General features: G+C 40.0%; 1 protein-coding gene across 3 annotated transcripts in view; it reads right to left on the reverse strand.

Annotated features, from left to right (window-relative positions):
• mical2b (microtubule associated monooxygenase, calponin and LIM domain containing 2b) overlaps positions 1–21,376 on the reverse strand; it is a 79,099-nt gene that overhangs the window by 54,611 nt on the left and 3,112 nt on the right. For 2 of the 3 annotated variants that reach the window (XM_084734819.1, XM_084734818.1), the window contains exon 2: positions 1,338–1,717. In XM_084734819.1, coding sequence (XP_084590945.1) covers positions 1,338–1,601 — 264 coding nt within the window. In that variant the 5' untranslated portion in view covers positions 1,602–1,717. Of the gene's footprint in view, positions 1–1,337; positions 1,718–11,081; positions 11,161–21,376 lie in introns of all 3 variants that reach the window. The other variant, XM_084734817.1, reaches the window with a different exon arrangement.

Raw genomic sequence — 21,376 nt, forward strand, 5'->3', positions numbered from 1 at the left:
TTTTCTAATGCTCATTTTTCTTAGTATTGATACTCTGGTACCAGCTGCACTTTCTTGCTCTCACTTCTGACTTCGAATTGACACACACACACCGCTGCAGTGCCCACATAGTTGAATAATCATTGTCATGTTATTGTCTTGATATATTAATCTTAAATTTATAAAGTTATTTTAACTAAATTTGAAACTCCAGTATCGTGACATCACTATTATACATTTTTTACAGTTGGAAAATGTAGTAGTCATTAGGCCTTCAACAATAAGTGAAATTTTTAAATATTAAAAAAAATAAGACCCATAATTAATTTCCATATATATTTTTTTTTGTCAAATCCACAGGGAGCTACCAGAGAGGAGCAAAAGAGCTGCGTTCGGCTCCAGAGCCTCTGGGGTCAGCTGGAACTTTGTTAGTGCTGCTGTTCTTCACTAAAAACGGGCCTCCACAACAACACGTGAGCATATGTGAGCAGTTAGATGAGGATGCTTTCAAAAATAGGTACTGCAGTCCAAAGCACGAAGCTCAGGCAGGTTGTCTGCAGACTGGACGGACACTGAACCTACATAAGCCCAAGGTGACGCACAACATTATACTTTGACTCTGAGGAGGCCTACAGTATAAGTTGATAAGCTGTTTACAATCTGTTAATGTAAAGTTAAGCCTGTCATCCTGAAAAACAAAAGCTAACTACTCTGAAAATACATACTCTGGAGTCAGAGTATTGCAACTGCTGGCTTTACCACTTTCCAGATGTTAGCATACTGCTCAATTAAACCATTATACACATCTACTCCTCCTAAAAGATTATTAGTGATTTGATTTGTTGGTTGGCTAAATGGTTAATTTTATCAAACTAAAATTATGACCTTGTGGCTGTGAAGGAATTTAATAGGGTTGCATGATACATTTGCAGAATATTATGATGTCACAGTGAAGCTGACCTTTGACCCTTTGGATATTTAAGTTCATCCCTTCCTCATTTTATCCTGTTAGACATTTGTGTAAAACTTTTGTCATAAAAAGCATATGAATTCCTCAGTTATGGGCAAATGCAGATGTAATTAAATTCCCTCCAGGAGTTCCTGAGATATCACTTTCAGGACAGTGGGACGGACATGAAGTCACAGTGACCTTGAACTTTAACCTCTGACCACCAGAATCTAATCATCATCCTTTGGTCCAAGTGGATATGGGCACCAAGGTTGTGGAAATTCCATAAAAGCACTCATCAGATATCACTTTCACAAGAATGGTATGGATGGACAGATGAACTAGTTTGACATCATCTATTAGTAGCCTCAAACGTCAGTACAGGTCCTCACCAAGTGGTCTCTCTTACCCTGGTGCCCTGACAGGCTTTATTCTGGTTGTAGACCTTGTGCTGTGCCCTTTTATCCAGTTTGGTCCACAGGGCCTTGACCTTCCAGGTGCTGACCGCAGCCTTCAGTGAGCTGTAGAAGTTGCCGTAGTCCAGGGGATCCAGCTCCAGCTGCCTGCACAGGATACTGAAGGCCTGCAGAGTCCCTTTACAGGTGGACGCCTGGACAAAGTTCTCAAAGAGCACGCTGGCCTGTGCCATACGTTCATCCTCGGTCTCACCCATCTGCTCTGTTGGCAAACGGTGTCCACTCTCCGCCTTCTTCCTCTCCCGTTCACTCTTTCCAAACTGTCACCACTGGACTTCTATGACGTGGTGTGTGCCGCCATACTCAGCTACTTCTGAAAGAAACAAATAACAAGAAAGTTTTAGACAGAGACACAAAAGAACCAGGTGTATCCTGTACATATAAATGCAAGTTGTTGAAATGGTGATCGCTGAGAACTAACACCTGCTTCCTGCACATTTTCCTGATTAAATATTGCATTATGAAATCAAGGTTTGTTGAGCCCATGTTGTTCACTTGCTGGGCAAAATAACATATTAACATCTACTATTATATCAGACTGCAAAACATTCTTTATTTTTCATTTTTGAAAAAGTCCACAGGAAACAAGAACAACCTCTGAGCTTCCACTTCCACACTGAAAAAAAGTAAATTAGTGCCTGGGATGCTAATGCTATGAACATAAACAAGGTAACAGCTTTTACTTTTCCTTTGGCAGTCATTTTAATGCCTGAGCTCACCTCACGACGTACAAATTCTCCACCAAAATAAAAAACAAATACAAAAACAAGTTTCCCCTCGACACTATTTTGTAGCAGCAGCACCATCGCTGCATCCTGGGCTTAATGCTGCCTAAGAACTTTGTGATTGGTTTAAAGAAATGCAAACAGGACGGGGTGTATTTTCCCCCATAGCAAAATGTGTATGCGTGGAGTCAGACCTTTCTCGCTGTGGAGAGAGGCCTGGCTGTGCAAGAAAAGCCTAACCCTAACATACATTATGTGGTGGAAAACTTTGAAATCATATAAAGGAGAGGTCACGTTGCAAATGCAAGGAATGTCTGCAGCTCGCACTGAAAATAAACTACAGAGGTCAATATGCTGCCTCATATAGCCAGAGTGTCATGTCCTGTATTCTATATTAAGGTCTCCAGGGACGCACACTGCTTAGACCATACATCCCTGTGCAGGACTACACCTCGAGCCAACAACAACAAGCCTGCAGAGTTCAAACAGTCATTAATTAAGCTGCACATATTTTTCTCTACAACAAAGATCTTTTCCTCCTCCAGCTCTGCTGAATGCCTGATAGGATTATGACCAAGAGTGCGCCTGGAGGGGTTCAGCTGAGCAGTCATGGGAGAAGCTCAAACACAGAAACTGCAAGAATACACGGTCACATCACACGCAAGCAGCAACTTGTTGAGGCACAAGATGCAGAAGAAACAACTGTGAAATACACAACACAACAGACTGTTTTTGTCCCCACACTGTACAAACTGTTCCCGGTTCACAGCATACAACACACGAGGAAGTGTACCCACTATCATGAGAACATCACTTCCTCGTTCATCACCCAGAGGCCTGGGGTATGAGAAGTTTCCTGATTCCTCTGGTGATCCTATCTTACTTGCAACGGCTGCGCACAAAGATGCAGGGGCTGGTAGCTCATTGAAGCTCTGCTACTTTTCTCTCTTAAACTGTTATTTTTTTGGCCCTCTTGCTGAAATCACCTATGACAGAAATACGCTGTGGGATTTAGATAAAAGGGCAGCGGACCATGAGATGATCAAAAAATGCAACCAGCATCTTTTGAACATGCAGTCTGATCAGCTGAATGCACCGCCGCGGACCACCCCAGGAGGAGAGGAAGTGAGTGGGTAGAGACACGCTACAGCTGCTGTTGCACTTGACGGGCAGGACAGGTCTGAGCTTACAAGGCACAACAAGACGGACTCCAGCAGAACAAGGGGAGAAGACTCATCATGTCTATCATCAATGATGCTTTTAATGCGAAGCTGTCGACCATCATCTCCTTGTTTGTTGTTAACATTCAACGTGACGCAAATTCAAAAAAGTGCAGTACAGAATTGGTTCCTGTGTCTATATATTTATATATGAAAATAACTGCAGGTCCAAAGGTCAATGACATCTAATAAGGAATCTGAAGTTTAGTACTGAAAGTATCAGACAGTATCAAACACCACTACAACCTGAAAACAACTTGAAACATGGATGCTCTATCTAGCAGCTTTACTACATATGTCCAGACATGTTTGAGTCCCCAGAGGCAGAGGACGGTGACAGGATTAGGGTTGGGTTATGTGTTAAAATTTCAATTCCATAGTGGCCACTGTCAGCCCAATAACCGATGATTGGCGATGTATTCGTCCCACCTCCTCCCTTCTTCCCGTTTCTTAGCGGGGAGATGTGTGCTCCTTCTGAACTCAAGTTTCTCCATTTTACCGAACTACGATGAACTTAACTAATTGGGCTGAGGGAGTCACTTAAGGTATGTTCGTAACTGACTGTTAGGGAGGGTGAGGGGTGGGATGGTTGGTGTTGTTCATGAGTGATAGAGTGACCATGGCTCTAGCACATCACCCACAATTCAGTACTACATAGGTCTCAGTGTTTTCACCTTTTCAGCAGTCATTTTTATGCATATAATGTGTTTAGAAGGAAAGCGTCCTTTATATAGACTTTAATATTAACAAATGGATTCATCCCAAACTCTACCCAGCAACAGATTCTGGTTATTTGAAGTTGATGCCAAGAGTTTGGTGGATAACATCTCAAAGTTAGGAATCAGATCCCGATCACTGGAAGCCTCTCAGCATTATTCTCACTGTAACAGCCATGGAATCCGCTGTCCTGGAGGAGCTGGGAAATTGATACTGTTTTTTTCTCTCTCTCTCTCTCTCTCTCACACACACACACACACACACACACACACACACACACACACACACACACACACAGAGATGAGGGTCTGCGCATACACAAAGTTAAACACGTGCATCACGGTCTCAGAGTCCAACAGGCCTGAAACAAAATCATCTGTAAACCTGTGGATGTGCTCTGTATGCAAACAGTACGTGCGTCATGGCAAGAGAAAGTGCATGCTGCACATGGACAACACCTGGCTGGCCCTTCAGTTTGTGCCAGTCACATATCCCACCGCGCACACACACACCACTCCCAGGGAAACCCACACTTTCCCTTTAAATCCTTGAGTGGCCCAGAGGGGGTCTCAGATCTCTGCTACCTAACAATTTGGCAGAAGACAGTAGCCTCTCAATTACAATGGCCCCCTCCGGACACACACACACACACACACACACACACACACACACACACACACACACACAACCTTTGTTTCCTTGACATCCAATTAAAAACTGAACTTATTGGACAGGAACTTATTGGCAGAATGCAGCAGAAATGGAATACAACATTTATAAGTACGTTTTCAATAGTATATTATCACCTGAAAATGAAAAATTATACACCGTCTATAGATATGATATGTTTTTCACGACCACCAAGGGTCTTCCTACACCTGAAAAGGGGAGGGTGAGGCGAGGGGTATTCAGTTGGCTCCAATCTACAAGCTCACCATTAGATGCCACTAAATCCTCCACACTGGTCCTTTAAATTTCAATGTAAAACATGATCATATGTGCTTCAGTGAAAATATCAGTAAATCAATTTGTTTAGCTAGTGAAGTGGCTGAATTTACTCACCCACAAAAAAATTTTGTAAGAGTTTTTCTTTTAATATCTATTTATTCAGGGGAGTGTCAGCAAGAACAATTCTCTCTTTTTCAGTAACACCCTGATCATATTCACACAGTCACACATTCACGGGGGAATTGGTCTGGCCTCCCAGTCACAAGCTCGCTTCTCAAACCTTAAGGCTACAGTGCCTGTACCCATGAATTAATGTATTTGATTTACAGGTGCAGGCATAAGTAAAAAGAAGAACAAGAACAATGACATTCCCTACATCACTGTCTTATTCGACAGTGCTGTAGGATATCTGATCGCCAAAATGGATAAGGGAAAAACAGGCAGTGGAGAATACCAACTTGTGAACAATACAACGTCAAAAGGTCAAGTCGGACGTTTTGGGAGAAATTTGGTGTGATCAGAGACATTGCCAGTGGATTTGCTGCTTGTAAAAGTCCCAAAAAATATTAGCTTTTGATAACCACAAGCTGGGCACATTGCTGTTGTCACAGAGGAAACACATCGGCAGCTGCAGGAGCACAGGTGCTGCACCAAACGACAGATGCTTTTCTAAGAACACAAGTGAGTGACTGTGCATGTGTGTTTAACGGATCATAGTGGGTGCAGATTCGACTCTGAGATGATTGCAGGTAATTGGTTAGTTCTTGTACTCAGGAGCTGATTTTCAAAACTGGACCTGTGCAGGACTCAGATTATTCATCTTTTCCGACTTCATCCATATTGCTAAAGCACAGGAAATCTGTGGGACACAATGAGCAGAAAACCAGGAAATCCAAGGAATTTGGAAGTTGAAAAAAAAACATCCTGATATCAGCTCAGAGACCAACTGCCCTACTTGTGTCTGGCTCTGATGACCAGACGTGATATACAGGAACTCCCCCTGACTCATCGGGTCAAGAGAAAAATACAGTTAAGTGTGTGCTGATATACACAGAAAGCTATGGGAAAGATCATGGCCTTTGAATGCTGTACTGTATAATCTGCCAGGGTGCACTCTGGAAGTCTCGGGCACAGGAAGTGGTTAACTTGGTATCCCTTTCCAAATGTGTGTGTGTGTGTGTGTGTGTGTGTGTGTGTGTGTGTGTGTGTGTGTGTGTGTGTGTGTGTGTGTGTGTGTGTGTGTGTGTGTGTGTGTGTGTGTGTGTGCGTGTGTGCGCGCGCGCGTGCCCGCACGCATGTGTGTAGTTTGCATTTCTAGGCATGTTTTCAGCTGAGTGCTCCCAAATCTGAGGAGTCCCTCAAGACCACAGGAACAGCTTATTTTGACGGATTGAATGACTGACCAGTTGGCTGGTGGATTCGTGGGCTTGGTGACCCTGGTCTTGCTGTCAAACCTCTGAAAACATTACCAGAGATTATGATATTTTACTAAAGCTTTGCTCTTAACACTTGTAAAGTTGTATGTACAGTAGCCTTTAACATTAAGAAATTCTGTATGTAAGGAACAAAGCCGAAAACCCACAGTGAATGGCTGTGATCTTTGACTACTCAGACAGCACTGCATTAAAAAATATTTCAAAAACCCACATAATTGTATAAAGGACACTACATGGCCTTGGGAACACTTTGAAAAGCCATTGTCAGTAATCTCTGACAAATGCAAGATACTGTTCTACCATGCAAAGCCAAAGATCAACAACATCCACACACACTGCCGACTTCTCTGGGGCCTGAGTTGATCTGAGATGGACTGAAGCAAAGTGAAAAACTGCTCACATTTCAAAATGTTTTTGGAAATCATGGACGTTGTGTCCTCCAGACTAAAGAGGAGAAGGACTATCCAGATTGTTACCAGATTGTTAATCATTGCACTCTATTTTTTATTTATGTTTTACACAACATCCAAACCTTTTTGGTATTCTGGTTGTACATGAAAATTGGACAGTGTGGAACTGCATGAAGAGACAGCAAGACTTTGAAGAAAGTCACAATTCAAATGGAGATCAAGCAACTAAAACATGTTGTATTTCCCAGAGGTAACGCAGCACAATATGTGATGCAATGTCTATAAGAGCACAATGTAAATTTTAATATCATAATCTCTAAGTCATTTCAGGAAGTCAGGAGTCACAGAAGTCATGAAGCAAAGTTGAGGCTAATGTCTGTCACGTTACACCATATTGAATCAGGTTACCAGTCGTCTGAGGTACAAGGAACTGCAGCGTACAGGTGACAAGTAGAGCAGGAGAAATGTGTCACTGGGCTCCTGACAAAGAGACTCCACATTCACAATGAAGACACAAAATTACGTCATCTGAACATTCAGCCTGTCAAGAGTTTTCTTAGCATAAAAGTGAGAAGGGTTTTATCTGTCACACAATGAAAGGTACATGTTACATTTACCTCTGAATTAGATACAGTGAGCTACACTCATAACAGACTCATATACTCTGTATTTTGACTTGTGGAAACTGGGTTATGCCATAACCTGTGAATGAAACATGATCTGTTCCTGTTTTCAACACAACGTGAAATAAGAGGGCAGCACCGCAAGAGTCTGAAATATTTCTTGTCATAAGCCAGGAAATTGTGCAAACAATAAAATTATCTTTTGGTATTCATTTGTTTTTCAGCGAATCCTTGCCAAAGAGCTGGGACAGATGATCTCCAACAATTTTCTTCATCGCATTCCTTCACTTTGACTAATGTGCTTCAACACCAAGAGGCCGATTCCAAAATAAGAGTGAGCTGATGAAGTCTGCCTGTGTGAGCACTTGCCCTGTTTAGGGGTGAGTTCACACTAGAGTTAGTCAGTATCTATTTTTTCATACCTTCATACCTTCCTGACATTTCACAGGGTATACGGCACATGACAGTATTTATGTGAATAAACAAATTATCATTGTAGCATATATGACACTGTCCAGCTTACAACGGTGTGTCTAATATGCTGTTAACTTGCTGAGACAAGTCAATACATCATTTGCTGAATGGCGATGATTTACAGATGTATCATGGGATAATAAACTGTTTTTGTAGGTGAAAGAAGTCATCTCAAAATCAAGTTATATGTGGCAATATTTTCATGATTCCATATCTAGTCAGTAACCGATTAGCTTTTAGCCAAGTGTCTTTTGTCTGAATTCCCTACTGTGATAAATTCTTTTTTTTCCCTCAATAAAACACAAGCTCCAATTGCTCTGCTTCAAATAACTTTATTCACAGTGAAGATCTTGAATATCATATCTTCTGCATTTATAAATATGTATGTAATGTACTTAATACCGCCCATGCCTAGTTCATGCCAGTTTACATGCACATACAATACATGTGGTGCAATATGGATATGTCTTCTTGCTGTAAAGCTGCCTTCACATGATGATAAATTTGTATTTGGCTCAACGCGAGGTAGGACGAAAAGGCAAATCGCAGTGCTATGCATCATGTCTGCAGCTGAACTAACTTCAACATTGGATTTAGCTAAGCTCGTAAACTGCTGACATATCACCATGCATTATGTCTCCTGGCAAGTTCGTGGTATGTTTTTAATGTTGCATTATATAGTTTGGGGAACTCTGAAACACTTCTCTTTCATTACTCTCTCCCTCTCCTGCTGGTCTGTGTCACTTCCAGTCACTTCTGGCTATTATCTCACTGGTTGTGCTTTGAAAGGTCAGCAGCAGCCAAGGAGTCGAAATAATTTTCTCCATAAGAAAACAATGGCACAGCCGGCACGGTTTTTAATGCTGATCATGTGCGGGCACCTTAAGTAACATTGCATCATGGAGTAAAACCCTCTAATTTTATCCAGTAGCAGCATTCATTCAACAGGCGTTCAGTTTGAGGGGGCCAGAGCGCCTGATTTATTGTCCGAACAATCAACAAGTAATGACAAGCATGTTGGACAACTGGTTGGATTTCTGTTGGACATTTTGGTCTGCTGTCTTGGAGTCTGAGCAGTTCCACAAGCACAGAAGTGCTGCCAAAATGAGCACCAGAACCGGAGCTTGGCGACTGCCAAGCAGGCAAATGAACTGAGTTCAGCAGCCACTGAGGATACCAGTGTGCTGCTGCCATTAGCTAGTAAGTCTGTAGTCCAATTAGACTGGAACCCAGCCTCTGAAACTGACAGAGGCTGGCGATACAGGGGTGTTGCTGAAGTGATTTACAGCAGCCCCAACCAGGACTCAGGGGTGGACAAGAGGCGTGAGTTAAGGCACGAGTATGTAGAGATGTATGCATCATCCTTTGTGTTGATGAGTCTGTGAGTGTGTATTTTTGTGAGGTTACTGTTTACTGTTATTTATTCCTGTGTTTTGAACAACTGGACCTACAGCATTCACAGTTTAATGCATGGATTTGGAGTGATGGTTGGTAATGGTAAGGGGGGAACAGAAGACAAATTTTATGTTTTGTAAAATTTCCTCAAATAGTGGCTAAAGAAACAGAAGTCTTTCTTTAAAAAATATCCACAAATTGTATGTCAATATTGCTCAGTAGATTTTTGTAAGTTTTCCAAGTTTTAATAATCCAACAATCTCACAAACACACAACACCGCTTCAGAAACTGGCTAGATGTTTGTACCCACTGAGGGCAACTCAACGAATGCCTTCAAGGACTGTTCAAGAGTGTCGGAAATTGGGACGTGCACGATTAGTTGACTACACGATTAAATCGCCACCCTCGCTAGTTGGCACCACAAAATACTAGTTGGTTACACTATTTAACAATATTTTATTCACATACAATGCGAGTTGACTGTTGCCGCTAAGACGTTATGTAGCTGTCCACTACTATCGGGGCTGCAGCCACTTCAGATGGCAGCCCCTCTCACCCCTCTAGTGTGTGCCACCCAACCCAGGATGTTTATATCAGCAAAGTCAGACAGATGACAGCTTGGTAAAACCAGCACGGTTTGGCAGTATGTTGATATAGAAAATCAAAATCAGGTTGAATGTATGCTGTGCCACAATAAAAAGGTATAAACCACTCAACTGGAGCAACGTGTGACTACATTCAGCACAGACATAAACCTGCAAGCTGAATAGTTGCTGCTGCTAACACTGCTAACGTTAGCCTCACTGTGTTTTTTTTTTTTTGCACAAAGAAATTGCTCACAAATTTTGGTGAACATTTTGGGGAAACAGTCATTTTCTTTAAATAAAACATTATCACAAATGTTAATGTACTAAGCTGGATGGTGGATTAGCACCCATTGTCTTGGGTGGTCAATCAAACCACACATTGTGTCAGCAGTGAAAAAAGGGTGAGTAGGATGTGGTAGTTTCATAGTTCCTGGTTTCTCACAAACTGACTCTAGCAACCTAAAAGGTGACCTGAACAGAAACTTAAATTCCATTACATATTTTTCCCCTTAACATAATTTCTCAAAACTTGCATCAAAATAAAAAAGCAGAAGAGTAATGGAAGAGTCCTGCTGGGTTAGTGACACGAAACAGGAATGGAAAGATCATGGTTGGGTTGGGTTCTCTATTGTGTTTTCTGTTGGGTTTTACAAGCTTATAAGAGACAGATACGGTGTTCAAAGCATTTTTAATCACAGCTATAAAAAGCTATAAAAGCTTTTATTTTGTTCTTTTTTTTAATTCTCACATAAGCAAAGCACTGTGCAGGGAGATTACAGTATAATCAAGGTGCTATGTTGGTCATAAGATTTCATTTGATGAGTTAATCACTTACAACATAACAGAACTTTAGTTGTGCAAAGTCAGTGGTCTGTGGATGTGTGTGTGTGTGTGTGTGTGTGTGTGTGTGTGTGTGTGTGTGTGTATGTCTGAGTGAGGGATCAAAGCTGAGTCAACAAGTTCCTGCCCAGACAGTCTAGATGCCAAGAGAGAGAGAGAGGGGAAAACGCAGTGAGAAAGGGAGACAAAGGACTGAAGGAAAGCGTGCAGAGAGGTTTCTATAGACAGACAGGGAGGGTTCGGTGCAGGGGACAGCGTTGCAGATTGTTTCGTTTTGAAATGTATGGAATTTAAATCTGACCACAGAGAGCGCAGACTTGGCCAGGAGTCGCGGGGCTCCTGAATGTGATGCTGATTAGCTCCAGCAGCAGTGATTTCTTCTGAAAACAGGAAATATGAACAGTTGGAATGTCAGAGAGCTGAAGTGTGGACCTACAGCCTATTTCTCAGAAACACACCACAAGAAAGTCAACTGCATCAGTTTTGAATACAATGAAGAACAGTATCTGCTAATGACTGAACTACAATGACAATAGTTTGCAAAGAGTAACACAAATCAATCCAAATGATCAAATATCATATCATGTGTCATATTGCAGATGACCATATTGTCGTATTTTGAGTTTTCACTGTTTCAGTGGCTGTTAAGGTGCAGGTACTTTACTTCAGTCAGCGGAAGTAAGATAATGTTGTGTTAGTGGAACTACAGCATCTTCCTGTACTCTTCAAAAAGCTAACTTAGCTATTTATCAGTAACTGTGGCAGAAAAAAGAAAAAAGAAAAAAAAATCACATGAGAAAACACGACCAGTCGTCGCTACTCTACCCGCAGCTTTCAGCTCCGAAACAAATCTGGAGGTCCTCTGCTTTGAGGCTGTATTAATTGTCTTTAGCCTGACTTGTTATGGCTAACTAGCTAGCACACTTTCATAACCACTGATAGATAAATGTGATAATTGATTATTGTGCAGTAAAATGGCCCCTGTCTGGGCAGATGATTAATATTACTGCACCATTAATGTGCATATTAAATTTTACTGCTGTAGATGTTTAAGGCTCAGCTTATTTTATCTACTTTATATATGATTGGGTAGTTTAATTGACAGCAATGCATCATATTATATAAGATTACCATATGCTTATACTATTTGAGAATTTACAGTACGTTATTTTAATGAAAATGTGTATATGAATATCTTTGTGCTGTATCACCCAGTGCTACTTCAAACAAAGACTATATTAAATTCAATCTATTTAATATACCATTTAAGGATCACTATTTGTACTGCAGTTCTCACTTTTGAATGTGCAATTGCTACATATTGCTCCTTTAAGCAACAGTTAATCTAAAAGAGAGAGCTGAGCTGTTAAAGCAGACTATAATAACTCCTTAAGTTTTGACTTGTCAGTTTAGAGAAACACATACAGGACTAATTCTCATAGACAGATACAAAATAAATATGTGCAAAACAATGGGGGTACAGTAATGTAGGTTTAGTGTCAGGTTCTTCAAATAATCTAATAAATTATACAGTATATTCATATAAATGTAGGGTAATCTACCTTGGCGCAGGTAATAAACTGGCATCTAGGTGTAAAGGAGAGTTTAAAAAGTTCAGCTCTAAGACAGACCTCTCCTGATGAAATGACCCTGAAATCAACCCTCTCCAAACAAGGTTTTCAGGATAATTTAAACAGAAAAGCAATTTTCCCACTTCCTCCCAAGACACACTCAGCATTCTGCATTTGCACTCCATCTCCTCTGATTGCTGCAGTAACAACAACACATTGAGTTCATCTTCATAACACAGACCCATGACCCATATTGGTTGCTGACCCAGAAATAATGGAAAACTGATATTTTTAACTGTATCACTGACTTTTTCCTCTGCTGCCAGTGCACACACACATCAGCTGACATTTAAAGGGACAGCTGACCACAGAATCAAAAGTACATATTTTCACTCTGGCCTGTAGTGCTATTTATCCATCTACACTGTTCTGGTGTGAGCTGCAGAGTTTTGGCGAGTTTTGGAGTGTCTTCTCTGACTTTTCATTTTTCATTTGAAAAATGTGTCTTTAAAGAGATCATGACCCAGTTACTGCAAGTGACGCAAAAAAAAATCTAGATGGATTAAAAACCAGGCCAGTGAACTGTCCTTTAAACAGCTTACAATATGGAATATTTTTGGTGTCAATATAACTAAACAAAACCTCTTACATGTGAAACAAAAATAAGAATTTAAGAGAGAATAAAACTCACTGAAGAAAAAAAAAAGTAATCTCAAAAGTACAACTTGTAACTTGCTGAGAAATTATTTGCGTAATTGTGTAAACTATTGGTCTTTTACTTTTTGATATGTTGTTTTTTTTGTTTACAGCTATACAGTTAGTTTTCTTTGCAGTTTTAACATAGACTTCTCTCATGGGCAGGCTTTTTTCAGGGGTGCGTCCCCATTGGCTAGTGAGTTTTTGAGTGACAGCTCAGTGCCCCTGAAGTTGCTCAGTGCAGCAAGCGTGAAAAATAACCTTGAACAGCAGTACTGGGGATTTATTGCCTTCTGTCTAACTTAACTGGATTCCTACATCTAAGTGTAATAAAGTCTAAGTATTAATCATTTATGTATATGGTGTCTGTGCTGTGCTAGATATTTTGTTGTTTTGTTGTGTTAAGTACGTAAGCTAGCTTTTACCTTTCTAACTGCTTCTCTGGTGTTCTTCCATCTGTCCTTCTAGACTCTTCTCCTCCTCAGTGTCTGCTTTCATTGGCTCATGAAATGGCTCATGCCTCCCCAACATGACCAGGTATTAAGCCTGCTTGATATCTTTCGGGCATCTGCAAGGCATCACCGAGCTCTCGGATCACGTCCTTGAACAGTCCGTGCATAGCGATCGAGTGCTATTTTGCAAGCACCGAGCAAACTCCACTTAGCCTCCGATCCGGGGGCTTTTGTCTGTGATGTCCAAGTGTCCATCTGTGAGTGGAAAATCAGGGCTACAATCCCATAATATGAACTTGGCATAAAAATTACACATCCACTTCATTCAGTGCTTACACTGAAAATAACACTTTGACTACATTCTGCACTTCCATTTTAACTATTTCAACTTCTTTCAGTATTTATATTTTGACAAATACTGCAACTACAACTGTTTCTGTATTTCTACTATTTAAAATGTTTTAACTGAAAAAGTTCAATATCTAGCACATGGAAACTTTTTTCTAATTTAACCTTTTCCTTGTTACAATAAATAATTTTGAAATAATTCAATATTTACAATTAAAAAACATACACACAAAGGCACTAACTGCTCATGCTGCTCACGGCCTTTCCAAAGGGGAAACTTCAGCGTGAATATCTGTAAGCCACATCAGACTGATCCACACCCATGCTTAACCCACAGATAAGAGACTCAAAGAGGGAGCAAACCACTCATCATCTACATATTTGTTATTCCCTGGGTGGGAGACCACAGGACAGTGGAGTGGGTCATTAAAGGTGGAATATGCAGGATTTGACGGTTGCTTCTTGTTAACACACCAAGCAAAGTTGGCCTCTCCGCTGTGGTCGAGCGAGTTAGAGAGTGAGTAAAGAGAGAGAGCAAGGTTATACAGAACAAAGCAGTGAATTAGAGAAATAAAACGTTATTTTCTGATTGCACAGGCCGAACTTTGCTTATTTCTTGTTGAAATAATTTCTTGAAAAATGTGTACATTTTTCTGGATTTTTTTTTTTTTTTTTTTGCTGTTTATACTAAAATGTATGTACACAATGACCTGGAAAAGTCAAAATGAAATCAACTGTGACTGTGAAAGCCCATCTACATACAATTAAAAATTTAAAAAGACCAGAGGAGAACAGCAAGGCAGTGCAGCAGAGCTGAGAAACATGGCATCGGGGGGGAGATAAAGTTACAGGACTATGCAGAAAAGAAGCCCTCGTCAAATTCTGTTCGGGAGCTACACTGCACCGTTATGCCCAGGAGATTATTGCAACATGGACCTACGTTCCAGCATACTGATGCTACCTGTGCTTTAGCTGCCATTAGCGAGTTAGCTTCGTTAGCAGTCCTACGGGATACGGCATCTGAGATCAATGACAAGGAATACACCTGAGGGTGATTAACATTAAAGCACCTGTGGGGACTATATGAGGCCACGGTGTGTTCAGGTGGGGACAAGAGGCTTGAAGCGGCCGAGGAGAGAGTTTAAAACTGTATGTGTAAGTACACATTGTCCATGGTGTTGATAAGTATTTGTGTTTGTGAAGTTTGAAGTAAGCCGGCAAACACTACAGACCACTGATTGGTCAGAGTAGCGTGAGGAGTGTGTAACCAACTCCAGAGAGTGACGGGGAATAAGTGCTGAGCAGAGGAAAAGTTGTATGTACAGCAATAGTGTAGGTTTGAGTTTGTCAGTGTAAAATCATTTCTTTTCACTCATAAATCATTCATACGTATTAATAAACGGACATACCACTCAAAGGGCAGTGCTTTTTGTTTTTCTAGGAATATGGCCAAATTAACAGGCATTTAGCAGTTATGAGTCATATCATGTTTTCAACAGTTTGCTGATTGGTTCAGTATGTTATCTGATTGGGCTAAATTTACTCTCAAACAGGGATTTTCCAGCCCCTGTTTTTTTTTTAGTTAAGACCAGGTTCACCAGACATAGTCTTGCTTCATGAGGTTATGTTTTACAGTGTGCAGCAGTTTTTTGGTACCAGTATATAGACATGTATATTTCTCCTTTAAATCTGGGTGTTTTAATAAAGGGGTCTTTCAGGGTTGGGCAACTGGATGAATTATTGTAAAATAATAATTTAAATTGACAAACGTCTGTGTAATCTTGGCAAATTTCAAATGGAATTAAAAAAATAATAATAATTTGCCTCTTGCCATAGCAGTGGTTCTCCTATCCTGGTCCTCAGGGCCCACCGCCCTGCATGTTTAAGATTTTTCCCCGCTCCAACACACCTGATTCAGATGATCAGCTCGTCATCAAGCCTCTGCCTGACAGCCTGAAGCCTGATAACAAGCTGATCGTGTGAATCAGGTGTGTTCGAGCGGGGAAACGTCTAAAACATACAGGGCAGTGAGCTCTGAGGACCAGGATAGGGGAAACACTGCATAGACTACTGTTCTTTTTTTTTTTTTTTTTTACAAAGTTCGTTGCCATGAGGCACAACTTTACTTCTCTCTAAAATAACAGGGATGTGATCAGAATAAGTACTGACTTAGTGGAGTCAACACGATCTCTTCACAATTCAACAGTTCTTTTAAATATCAGTCAAAAATCATCCCCCAAATTGATTACATTACCTGTTGTCTTAAAACTCCATATCTCAAAAAAGAAGCAAAAAACACCCTTTATTACCTTCATATTTTTAAGTTCATCGTTGTTTTGTTAAGGTGTTCTACAGTAGATTATGAGGCATTATGATTATGAGGCAACTATGTAAAAATGATGTTTCTCAAACTTTTTATACCAACACTAACAAATAAATGTCCCACAGAAAACATTACTTTAAATCTGAGAGAAAGAATCAGTTACACATAAAATAAAACTCGGCTACTACATGCAGGATGACTTTTTTTTTTTTTTTTTTTTTTTAAACGCCTGCCCAAATATTCCAGGTGGATGCCCAAAAGGAACAAGCCCAATTAGTTTGGCATGAAACACTTTCCTTGTAAAGACACTATTGTTGGTACGTACCTTCAAGTGAACAATGGTGCCGTCTCAAAGAACATCTGATGTGGTTTTAACAGCAGCTAGCAATATTAGTTAAGACTGATATTTGGAGCAAGACAGCAACTGTCTGTGTTCAACAGCAAGTCAAAGGTGTGAGCCGGGGTTAAATATTACTTTTAAGGACGTACCCCATCACACTTAGTCAGTGTCATTGAAGACAGTTTAACAAATAAGGGCATAGTGTTGATTCTTACCTATGGTACAAAGGTTGTAACAAAGCGTGGGGGAGTGTCCCATCATCTAGTAAACACCAATAAAACCAGTATGACTGTAAAAGGAAAGACTTAGTAATAAGGTCTTACTTGGCTTTGCAGACATCAGTAGTGTCACTAGATGTTTTTTTGTAATGAATGATAATTTGTATTGATAGGGAACTACTGAAATGTCGCTAAAAGCAGCTGAAAACTGATTTGAGCCACTTTTATCTAGTACATAGTCCAACATATGATCAACCATTTGTGTCATATTCCACCTCTCTTTCCATCATCTTCCTGTACCTCTATGTATAGCTATACACAGTGGTGGAAAGAGTACTGAACAATCTGTACTCAAGTACAAGTACCGTTACGTAAAAAAAATATTACTCAATTACAATTAAAAGTACTGGTGTTACTTGAGTAAAAGCTTCTGTTTCTCCAAATCTTCAGTCTAAATTAATCCCAAATTCCTCTGTTCTGCTCAGTGGTCACACTCGCCTCGCCAAACTAAGGTCGCAAATTTAGCCGATCGTTGAAAATACTAACAACTGATTAATCACTGATAATGTATAAGATACTAAATATAAATAGAAACCTATGAGAGAGAATATGAGCCAGATCACTCTGCCCCTTTTTATAACACAGACAACAGTGGCTTGGCTTGAATAATACACCCCATATGTTTGCTTGTACTGAGATAGGCTTTAATTGGTGCATGCAAGCCCTGAAATCAAACCCTTAATCCTTACAGTATTAACACCACACACTGTAGAGGTTTGAGGCTGGATTATGCCTACAACATACAAGCACTTGTGACATTATATCCCACAGACTATGTCCAAATTGCATTTGCAACTGAATGACACAATCACATTTCTAAGTTTAAGGCTGTCAAGAATTTAGTTGTCAGTCACTTGTTTGTATGTGCCCAGTGTCAGCATCTGCAGAGCTGCAGACTTTTAATGTTTAGATTTTGTTGAAACGGTAATGAATAACTGACCAAAACTTTCACTGGATGTGTGTCTTCATAGTCCAGCACTCAGGGAGGGTTGTGCTACAGCCTTGCAATGACTGTCTAGACTTTATGTTGGTTTAGATCAAATTTAAGACCCCACCTTATGGGGCAGGATCTAGACCCATATGTCCTTGAAAAGTAAAGGATTTTGTAGGCTAATAAGCATTAGACCCTTGGGTTGTTGGTGTGCAGCATGCTAGCCTGGACAAACTGGCTACAAAGGTCTCAGTGTTTCCAGACTGCAACTCAAACAGCAGACCCCAAAATCTTGAAACATAAAGTAAAATCTACTCTAAAAACACTTATGGTTAAGATCTGCGACATCTGACATGTATGCTTTCCTCATCTAAGGCCATAACACAGTGGATTTCAAACTTTCAAATAAATCCACACTTACTGTTTACTGTTATATTCAAACTTATATTTTCATTATTGTATAAAAACTAAAAAGCTTTATATCTACAGAGCTCTCAGGTCCTCCACTACCACCATCTTGCACCACCATGTTGCCCAAAACAGACAAACTACAGTAAACACTAAGGCTGAGATGATACACTTATTGCCCAATTCAAAACTATCAGGAGATTGGCTGCCGATTCCATAAGTATTGCAATTATAAAGTACTGCGATTCAATGTCAGAATTTATTGTGATTTTCGTTTGCTTTTTTTTAACAGTATAACCTGGGAAAAGGTTGAATCATCCACTTGGAGAGACAATTTCTGACTATCATTTCCATACTAAACTATGAAATTTAACTTTGAAATTGTGAATTTTAAGTTTGAGTTCTGACCCTTTGAGGTTGCTGTTGCTGGTCAGTGGAGTGTTGAAGTCAGAGTAACAGACTGAGTTCATAATATGAAAACAGCTATTACTTTATTTCCACAGAGCAGAGGAAATATATGCGTCACACTCCTCAAACACACATTTTGTGAAGTAAAATGGATCAGTTAAGATAACATGACCTTGATCGCGAGGCTAATTTCCAGGAAAAGGGCGCTAACAGATGCACAACTTAGGGCTGGACACACGGACACAGTCAAACATCACAATACTTTTCACCACATAACTCAATAACAACGTGATGTTGCAGCGAAACTGTAGGGATGACGATTGGTGCTTTCACACAATATTAACACAATGAGATTTTTGCTAAATAATCATCACTACTGTGTATTTTAGGCTTGAGCGTTATCAAGGTATTATGGAAGGGAATTTAGGAGGTATGATTTTCAATACCGTCTTTGTGAACAAAATTATCTGAAACATAGAAGCTGCTGTTTTTTTTATTGATGGAAAATAAATCTAAAATCAAATTAATTTATTATAATAGGGAACTTAGCCAATTATTTGGAGGTAAAAAATAGAAATAGAAATAATTGGCTTGTCATTTCTGCTCTATAGACTAGGTCTCCTTGCTAATGAATCCTGGTTACAGGCAAACAATAGAACAGTTGAAACAGTCTAATATAGCTATTCCCAAACTTAAGAATGCCACGACCCAGTCTGAAATCTGAAAATCTTCTGTGGCCCACCCAAACCTTTGATCACTACTCTGATCAATACACGAGTCTATTTGCACCAATGACGAGATAGAGGATATATTATGTTGTTAATGTCACCAAATACAGTGTAACACCTGTTAAACTAGGTCAGAAAATGAAGAATAACATGTAATTTAAATCTCATGACTATGTTTTATTAGTTCTGATGACTTTTTAAAAATTTATGAGAAATATTTTTAAGAATTTCAAACTTTATTACTTATTTTTACCTCTCAAAGTCCACCTGCAGGGCCTTTTACCAGCCACACTGGTCTAATAAGTTCAGAAAATGACACCACATGGCAGCCTTTAGAACCAGGAAAAGACAATATATCAATATCAGATTAGTATATTTGCCAACCCTACTACAACTCACATTTTGGCTCTCGATCTAACCTTCAGAAATCCTCAGACATACTGGAGCTCAACTTAGCCTTTCTCATCTGACAGCAGCCCATCTGGTCAGCCAGTGGCACTCAGCTCCCTGGTGTATTTTTGTCTTGCCGCTTCTCCCCCTGGGCTGATATGTGCCGTGACACCCCCTTATAAGTCAACCACTCATTCCAGGAAGTGACAACTTGTGCAACGGCGTGTTTTTTTTTTTTTTTTTTTGTCCTGCTCCCAGGCATCATGGTACAGATGAGTAGGAAAAGGCAACATGAAATGGTCTGAGATTATCATCTCGAGGGTTAGCTACCTTGCAGGAGGAAGTGAAGATCAAAGCATAAATGGAAAATACAACTTCCATATACGTAACAGTTTCATCATTGGCTTCATCTGTGACCTCAGCAATCTGTACATTACTCCACATAGGATTCCCCATGTAAACTGCCAACAAAAGCAGCAAAGTAGAATACCACCAGCGAGCAAACACAGGTTGTCTGAAATTGCTCCTATTTACTATAATAGCACACTACCTTTACAGTCCACCATTTTTATTTGAGTGTCTGCAGACTGTGTAAATCTATCCCTCAAAAGCTCCACAATGGAATGAAAAACCTAAAGGAACAGTTTGAGCTATCTGAAGCGAGGTTGTATGAGGTATTTTAAGATAGTCAGTGTATTAGATGGCGGTTGACACGCCCTCAGTTTGGGTACCAACAAGGAAGCGTAATAATTTACTGCTGTGGACAGAGCCAGCAACAAAAGGTATTTTAGCCACTTAAAGTGATGTTGATTTGTTTTTGGTAGACCTTTGTTTTGTGTATGCTATATTTAGAACATTTGCATCATTTTACCTTGCAGTCAGACAGCCTTTTTTGATGAGAAAGTGCCATTATGTAAGCCAAATATCCAAACTCCATAGGCAAAATCAGTCATTTTACCTTGCAGAACATGGCAGTTGCTGGTCTGCACCCGCTTCAGTCTGTTAGTTTGTTGTGTTATTATGTGACTTTCGTGTCGTGGATAGTTCGGATTCACCGAAGGTACACAATGACACATATAAATTGACAGGTAGAGGTAGCAGGAGACCAGCAGCTCATGGGGTCTGGAAGGTAAAACTGCAGATTTTGCCGAAGGAGTTTGGTTCATTTGGAGAGAGCAAAAATTTATTTATATAAGGAGTAGTGAATGAGTGAACAATGACACAGTCTTCAAGGAGACGCAACAGCTGAGCAGCTGACGATGTTGCAGAACAGCCGTAAACTTTCTAGAACTTGTGTTGGAGCTTGAAATTGCATCCTGCGAAATCCTGTGAGATTCCATGAGATCTCGTAAGAAGGTGTTCTCTCTAGTACATAATCTTACTATACTACTATATTAAGGCCTGGCTGGAAGACTTTTGTAGAATGTGTGAAATGGTATTTAATGAATATTTAATAGTCAGTGTTTTATTATGAACTTCCACTTTAATTTTACAAGAAAAGTTGGGGAAAAAAATGTTTGTGAATGCTGTCAATTACAGTTCTTAGAAAGACTGAAAATCTGAATGGGCCAAAATTGGTATCAGCAGGTCAGACCCTTAAAAAAAAATCGGAAATCTGACTGGCCAAGAAAATTCTCTATTCGCATCTCCAGTTGCAACTGCCTTTTTGCTATGGGTTTTAAATAAGTTTACAATTCAGACCACCAAGAATGTACTTCCACTA

Source organism: Lutjanus erythropterus, chromosome 13, assembly GCF_056507025.1.
Source record: "Lutjanus erythropterus isolate fLutEry1 chromosome 13, fLutEry1.hap2, whole genome shotgun sequence".
Taxonomy (NCBI): domain Eukaryota; kingdom Metazoa; phylum Chordata; class Actinopteri; order Lutjaniformes; family Lutjanidae; genus Lutjanus; species Lutjanus erythropterus.